This window comes from Micropterus dolomieu, linkage group LG18 (assembly GCF_021292245.1).
Source record: "Micropterus dolomieu isolate WLL.071019.BEF.003 ecotype Adirondacks linkage group LG18, ASM2129224v1, whole genome shotgun sequence".
NCBI lineage: Eukaryota > Metazoa > Chordata > Actinopteri > Centrarchiformes > Centrarchidae > Micropterus > Micropterus dolomieu.
Window position 1 is genome coordinate 23,220,564 of NC_060167.1, and position 8,560 is coordinate 23,229,123.

General features: G+C 41.6%; 1 protein-coding gene across 1 annotated transcript in view; it reads right to left on the reverse strand.

Moving 5' to 3' along the window:
• LOC123956965 (fidgetin-like protein 2) overlaps nt 1–8,560 on the reverse strand; it is a 14,500-nt gene that overhangs the window by 5,539 nt on the left and 401 nt on the right. The window contains exon 2 of the mRNA XM_046029539.1: nt 7,774–8,010. Within this exon, the coding sequence (XP_045885495.1) occupies nt 7,774–7,798 (25 nt within the window). The 5' untranslated portion in view covers nt 7,799–8,010. The remainder of the gene's footprint in view (nt 1–7,773; nt 8,011–8,560) is intronic.

An 8,560-nucleotide genomic window follows, 5' to 3' on the forward strand; every position in this document is an offset into this window, starting at 1 on the left:
CTGATATCTCTCTCTCACACACACACACACACACACACACACACACACACACACACACACACACACACACACACACAGTCATGTCTGGAATTAAACTGTCTACATGTGGATCATGCTAGGTTGTGTCACATGTCCGGACCACCAGATGGGCCTCAAACAGTCCACATCTTGAGCCCTGAATTAAATGATCCTTCAGCCCAATAATCTCATTCAATCCAGAGATTGTAGTGCTCTTGACCAGCACAAGACCCACTTTGGATCTGAGAAATCCCTATGCTCCTGGGAATTCTGACTGGTCATGGTACCCATCCTGACTACAAATACATTACTGGTACAGGGCATGAAAATAGCTTGTATTCCCACCAGCACACATTCATACCTAGAGAAACACAGTGGCAGAGACCCACAAATGTGCTCAACATGAGAGATATGAGATCAGAATCAAAATGACAGCATATCATGCCCCGGGAAAATAATAATAATAATAATAATCTTTATTTGTAGAGCACTTTTCAAAAACAAGTTACAAAGTGCTTTAACAAGTGTAAAGACAACAATACCCAAAAGACAATAATACAAAAATGATACAAGATAAAAGCAAGAAAACATTGAAAAGACTAAAATACAAGTTTAAGATAAATATAAAATAAGTAAAATTGAATAAAATAAAAGGGATAAAATAAAGTCAAATAAAATTGGGAAAGGCTCTCATATAAAAGTATGTTTTAAGAAGGGACTTAAAAGAGTTCACTGACTCAGCCGACCTGATTTCCTCGGGCAGGCTGTTCCAGAGCCTCGGGGCCCTGACAGCAAACGCTCTGTCCCCTTTAGTTTTCAGTCGAGACTCTGGAACAGACAACAGACCTCTGCCCGAGGATCTCAAGGTACGTGCTGGTGTGTATGGGACTAAAAGGTCAGAAATATAACAAGGCGAGAGGCCATGAAGAGCTTTAAAAGTAATCAATAGAATTTTAAAGTCAATTCTAAAACATACTGGGAGCCAGTGTAATGAAGCTAACACAGGGGTAATGTGGTCATATTTCTTTGTTCTGGTTAAAAGCCCGGCAGCTGAGTTCTGGACAGCCTGGAGTCGATCAGTAGATTTTTGGGTTAAACAAGTGAAAAGGCTGTTGCAATAATACTTAAAATACTTAACCCTCACTAGAAGATGTTGATTAATTGTATTTCACAGTAAATCTACAGATCATGGCTAGATTACATATGGTGCCTGCTGGCCACAGGCATAGGGGCCCACTGGGTTAGGGGGCCCCTAAGCACCCTACCCACATTGCCTAATGTGAAGCGACTGTTACATTTCTCATTACATTGTCAAAGGGTTCAGTCATTTGTGTCAATATCAGAGACTTTCTTAAAAACCTGAAGGAATAAACTAAATGTTCACAAGCAGAAAGCCATCTTGACAGCTTCAGAGGGAGTGTTCATTTCTTCACATTTCCTGTAAACTGTTAAAGCTTTTGCTCTGTGTTGAAACTGACACGGGGTCCTTCAACTATGCGTCTCTTAATATGTGCCACAGACACAAAAACAATGAAAGAAGCAGCTGCAGCATTTTTTGAACAACAAATATTTAAGTGATTGGACCTAAATAATGTTTTAGTTTTGGTATAGAGGCCCTGATGGATAAAATAGTTCGGAAGCAGTGTTCTGTTACTGATTCTTTTGTTTTTGACTCTTAGCTTCAGTCATCACTTCCTGACAGTGGACTTTTTCCTCATTCCCAGGATAGAGGATCGCATGTGTCGTATGTTGAACAGATTGTAAAGGTCTTTGAGGCAGACGACCTTTCAGCTCCAGAAGGGTGATTTTTGTTTCCTGCACTTCACAACAACCAAATCCCATTCCGGCATGTCCCCTGCCAGTGAACAAACTATACTATACTCAACAGCAGAAGCTAACTACAAAAACTGTACCTGCATTAGCTCATGCTAAGATGCAGTGTGGCAGTGTTTACGCACTCGTCCTGGCATCATGCATGCAGGCAGACACACGGGTCACCAGACTAATATACTGGTCTTGCTGATTGCAGGCAGGAGCCAATCGTTTGCCTATAATCTATCCAAGACATATTCGACCGCAGTAATCTACTGTGTCTGAAATCCTCATCAGAATTCAGCGGAGGAATGTGAAAACCGAGCGAATGGAGAGGATCACTCTGAGATCAGACGACTGACGAACTGAGCTGGAGGGTCTGGATGGGTTAAATACCAGACCGTGGAAACCAGACTAATGAAGGATTAGAGCTCACAAGGCTCATGGGAGTGTCAGTGCTTGGTGACAATCACCACTGGTGAGCTTACACCTTATAAATGCAGTAAGCTTGTAACTTAGATGAAGGCTTTATTCCGAGGTGGCGTCACATAATGAATGGCTTCATAATTATTTTTTAGTGGACACTAATTAATTATTAAAATGGTGTCCCAAAAGCAGAAAACCACAGTTTGTTACTCTAAGTAAACATTGTTGCTCTCTTATCAGCTGACCACTGTTATGTTATGTAACCGAAGTTTTTTCAAACGTTCACTCTTTGTACTCAGTAAGATAGTCTGAGATCAGATTTTACTAAGGCTGCTCCTACATAAGAAATTTTTATATGATAAAATGTAAGGTAACCGCCATGTTTGCCTATTTTTCAAGAAATGTGAATTTCTGCAACAGATTAAACATACTTACTTACTGTTCTTGAGTGCTATAGCATCAGACATCTGTGTTAAAGTGCAGATATTAGGGAAGTAAGGTTTGGGTATTAGGAGGGATGATTGAGGGAGCCCCTAACCCTAATCTAGCACCTCGTGTTGGATTGTGGCTCATGCTTGGCTTACCAAGAGACAAAGATGAGCACTAAGCCAGCTTGGTACTATGACAGCTTTCCTTAATCATTGTGATTATCATACTGTCGACCAGCACTAGCGTTTCCTTCTTTGCCCCAAAGCAGTTCGGCTACTGGACACAACAGACAAATGGAAAGCTCATAGGGATGAGAAAACTACAAATCTTTTTGACCAGTCAGTTTATATCAATAGCAATGTGATATGTATGTTTATAATTATGTGTAGGCTCTAACTGTTTGGTAAAATGATGTCACTTCTATTGTTAAGTGATCTTGCACCAGTTTACACCACAGCAAGCATCCTATAAATGTAGAATTATTCTGCATTTGGATCCCCATTTGCTTTGACCAAGTAGTTGCACGTTTTCCTGGAAGTCCAGTTTTGTTCCCTAGCCTCCTCCTTTTAGGCGCATTTAGGATCTTTTAAATCCGTGTTTGTTCACTCAGTATGAGTTCACGTTCATTTAATTCAGAGGATTCCCCAGGATGTGTCCAGGCAGTTTGTGCATAGATTAGTTCTGAATCTGGTTATTGTTGTAAGTAATCTTAATAATAGGTTATGTACTTCAGTACATAGCAATTCACTACTGCAGTGCCTTAGTGGGATGAAAGCAATCGTTTCTGCATTTTAAAAAAATCTCATACAAATCAAATGCTACCTGTCACTTAAATGTACATCAGGACACCAAGGGTGTTTGGTGTTGGTGGGAGCATGTGATGTTGTGTTCATTTTGCACCTGCATATATGTTTACATACTTTTCCAAAGTATTATTACTGTGTTCACTAAAGATCAACAAGCCTGGCTTATCTGTCTTTTCTGGACAGAGGCCTCAGCACTGGGAACTTTCTCTCATTGAAATGAATGAGAATGCTGGTTTATTTTGACAGTATTTTAAAGTTGGTCTAAAGGTAGCCTAATCATTTGTACTTATGCAGACAACTTAGACACCTGGCTTATAGCTAAGGTGGGGTGACTCAGTCTCTGTTCAATACCCAAAAGTAACTAAAAGAATGATAATCTTAGCAGCCACCTCTCTTGTCTGCCAGCAGCCTGCAACATCTTAGATACTTGCATAATAAGTTGTGTTATGAGTGAAGCTTGAATACAAGGGTAAAATGTACAGTTTAGGGTAGACAGCAACGCCATATTATAGCAGTGTTTATTCTAAAGCCAAACATGGTCATGCATTCATCCATTAATTTCTTCACATAGACCAGTAGCAGTGGTGGTAAAGAGAATGTTTACGCTTCAAATGGTTTGGCTAGATGAAAATTAACCAATTTGTGTAGCATTATTGAGAAGAACAAGATTACATCAGAAGAGGAGATGGCCTGGGAGAGCACTAAACGTGTTGAGGCAAGAGGGGATCAATCTGAACGAGATAAGAAGGAACATACTCACATCCCAAGTAGACCAAGCGTGCAGACACTACATGCAGTTATGTATTTGAAGAGGAGCATGTAAGCTGCAGAAGAAAGCCTCTGGGAACAAAAAAAGAAACACCACAGTCACCTCCAGCGAAGCTCCCATGGCACTTACTCTCAAAAGTATAAGTCTGCCTTGAGTGTGCATGTGCATGCAATTAATCACCCCAACGCAAGCCAGTAAGTCTCCTTTAATCCTAGAGCAGGAAGTGAGGTAAAATTACAGTGGTGTTGCAAACTCTACGTTCTCTCTTCATCAAGACCTATACGTGGATACTACATGGCCTTTGGTATCACCAAACATCACATATACATAGTATGAGCGAGAGCACCAGTGTGTAAAGCAGGGAGCAGGATCCATCCAATTAAGAGATGGACTTGAACGCAACCCTCCCAGCTCTCTGTTGAGCCGTCAACAACTTCCAGCAAAACCAGCTCCAGTACTCTAACCATTACTTCTTAATGATATGTGGCAAACTCTGCAAATTCACCGAATTATTTTCTGTCTCCAGAAAACACAGTTATGCAAGTCATGGATGCTTTCTGTGTGACGGTGGAGGCTAGTTTGACATGTGGTCCACTACTTGGTCAGTATGAGTAATTAGGGGTTAATTAGATGAAAGTACGTGTGGGGGAAGGGGCTGACTGGAATGGGATTTGGGGGTTGTGAAGCATCAGAGACCATTGGCTGGCTGGATTGTGAGTGGAAACAAAAATCACCCTTCTGGAGCTGAAAGGACCTCTGTTAGTGCTTTTACTCCACTCACAATAAACAAAGACTTATATTTCCTGAGGATGGACAGACACACACATCTAGATGCACACACAGGCTCCTACTATATTGAGGTTTTGGTGCAGAGTTGCGCTTCAGCTGGCCAACAGGCACAGGAGCTCTTGATCGTCTATCGGATGAGTCAGCCTGCTGGAATGCCAGGAATCTAACCTGAGATCTATTTACAAAGCACATATCCTCTCCATACTCTCAACACACACTGTCCACGCCCAGGCTAAAGGAAGGGAGTGCAAAAGCAGATAGAGAGGGAGAGAGAACATGCTTAGTTGCAGTGCTGATAAATGACCCTATCGGCTGTTTGCACATTATTGGGTGATTTGTATTAGTTAGAGTTAATTCACACCACTGCTTGTAAGATCAATGCAGAACACATCAGAGGAGAAGTGGAATATGAGTATACACAGAGCGTGTCAAGGTTCCTGTGGTAATGGACTATGGACTACACACACACACCCCACTCAGATATCTCTGTCTTTCTTGCTCAAAGAGTAAATGAGGTTTAGATTGTTATGTAAGAGGTTATGTTATGTAAAACGCTGAGCATGAAGCCAGTGTGAAGGAGGATCTACTGAGGAGAAAACTCCCCACCCTTTCCCGTTCCCCCTTTTCTCCAAGCCTGCACAGTCCACCAGGCCACACCGCTGTCAGCCAGTCAACTACTGTACCATATACTCATCAATGTTTTACACATATGTACCCTACAAGTAATTTCTAACTACAAATTTTAATCAGAATATGGCTTTTCCCAATCAAACAGACACACCCAATCACACATATTTATCTCTTCTGAGAAACTAGAAACTTACTTTAAATCATTTTCATCCTCTTTTTCTTCACATTTTATTGTTCACTTTTCCTTCACTCTGATTTTGCCCTAAAGGCCTCCTTTCTTGAGCCCTCCCCTTTTCTCTGTGTGCTGTAGGCAAGATGGAACCGTGTGTCCGATCCTGTGTGGTCAGTTTTCCCCTCCCCCGCTCTTTTAGCTCACACACACACATATGTGGCTGGCCTGGCCTCTCTTTGCTTATTGTGTCCACTCATATATCAGGCTGCAGCTGACCAGTCCCACCTCACGTCCTCTCCTGCTGCCCTTCACTTTGCTCTTTATCTGTCCCTGTCATTTTACCACCAGTGGCACAGGTCTTGACTACAAAACGTAATGAGGATCTAAGGTGTGCTACAATTTGCTTAACAAGCTTTCAAGATTACTATGCAGGACTAATGTGTGTGTGTGTGTGTGTGTGTGTGTGTAGGCGGAAGGCCATGTTTATTTGTCCCTCTATACAGGACTAATGAGAAGCTCTTGACACCAGGTTACTAACGATCTGGCTTTCATTCACCCTGGTAACTGGCAACTAAAAAAGGGGTGAAAACTGCTCATTACTCTCTTCATGAGGGTCATTATGGACAGAGACCATAATGAGGTGTGGGTAATTGTGATGTATGTTTACTGGTTTGTGTTTATGTGTCTGCAGACTGACAAGAAATGTGTGAGTCTGGGAGATTTTATTAAAGTAGTAGTCGCTATAAAAAAAGGAGGGCAGCATAAGGTTGTGTTTAGTCGAAGTTTCTGTGAGAAGAAATCTAACGTGACGCTGCAAGTCTTTTTGAGGGAGGAATGTGACATTCATACGTTACTAAAACTTCTGCTTCCTCTCCCTACAAAGGAGGGAGTTCTCTGTTTTCTGCTGTTTGGCTCTGCACATCTGTGTAGCTCTTAGGAATACAAAAACCTAGAAGTAAATCCCTGTTGCATTATTCCAATCAGGTTAGCGTTGTAATCCTGTTAAAGCTTGGCCTAATCAATAGCCCAGTCAATCAATATAAGCATATTCATCAGCTTGGATTGCATCCTCTCATGATTAGCACATATACAGGCGAGGGCTATACTCTGATGTGTCAGAGAGATTTATATGATTTAATCTGCTTTTGCATATATTTTCTGTTTGCAACATTAGTATCTGCCCCCTCTAATGACACTGGAAACAAAATGCTGCCAAGATGTACGGTGGCAGTAGCAGGGCTTCTCTGTTTATTCTGAAGAAGACACTTCATCTAGGCTGTGTTTTTATGAATCGTGCAAAGCAAGTGGTCTTTAAAAACACCACCATCACAGTTATATATACACGATTTTACAGTGATACGCACAAAACATACAAAAAAAAATCATTTCCAACTTAAGTAAAGATATATTAGGGTATCCCCAGAATCTCAAGGTATTATGTCGCTATCATTGTTTAAAAAGTGTATAAACATTTTATGTCTCATCCGTTCTTGTGAAAAGCTCTGAATACAATCTAGATGAACTGCTCCACTGTTCTACTTCACCATGTTCATGCTGCTTTTTAGAAGAGACAGAGCGAACGACTGAACACTTTCTGTGAAATTCCTCAATGCAAAGCCTGGAGACTCAGCTGTTAAACCCATTAGCATATCTGCCTTCTCAAAATGACTTCTTAGAGACCCCCCCACCCCCCACCCTTCCCTCTACTGAGCCACAGGAGATGAGTCTTGGACAAAAGAGGAGCCAAAATAAGAGGTTGTACAGAAAAACAGACTCAAAGCAACTTAGGTCACATTGTTCCATATGCCATACAGACCAATCATTGGACATGACTATACAACATATTAATCCAAGCACAGGCAGTGTACACACATGTAAAAAAACAAAAACAAAAATACATATATATATAAATGAAGACTTACTGTATGGGGTGACAGGACTTAGCATTCTGCAGCCCTGGCCAGGTGAAGAGGAGAGGACCTGGTCCACTTGGTGCTAGTAGGTACCAATATGGCCCAGCTGCATGCTCTGGGGCCTCCCTGGCCTACTGCTTCTCCTGTTGCTGGTGGTTGTGCGGCTGCTGGCTGGGCTAGTGACCGGTCTCCTGCAACCATCCATGGTTCATTTCACAGTTCAACACTGATCCGACACACTGCCACCTGAAGAGCACACACATGCCAGTGTCAGAGCGAAAAGACACAGTGAAAATGGCTAGGTTGTCTATTTTGGCTAGGTTGTCTATTTTGATTGATACAGTCACTTGCACTCCTTGGAAACCTTTGACAAAGTGATAAATGTATAAATAATCAAAATGTCATTGCTTGCTTGCATTTAATACATGTTAAATTCAATATTCCTATTAAAATGACTGTTGTAAAAAAAAATATAATACTTGTATACGGGTTGATTGATAATGACTAATAATGAGTGTCTTATGCTCTCTGAATTTTGCTTTCCTCAGTTTTTCAGTCTGTTTATGTGTGCACATACACATGCATGTGTTACCGTTCAAGACAGATTTTGAATGCTGAGTGCCCTGACAGAGAGAGGGCTTTTACCCTCTGACCACAAAACCGCAGGGCCAGCGGAGAAAAGTTTCTCATTCTTTGAAGCCCCCCATGTTTCAACACAAACACTACAAACCACCACACCAAAGGAACTTTGTACTCTCTGCAGAGCTATCATGCCATTCGGGGGGGGGGGGGGGGG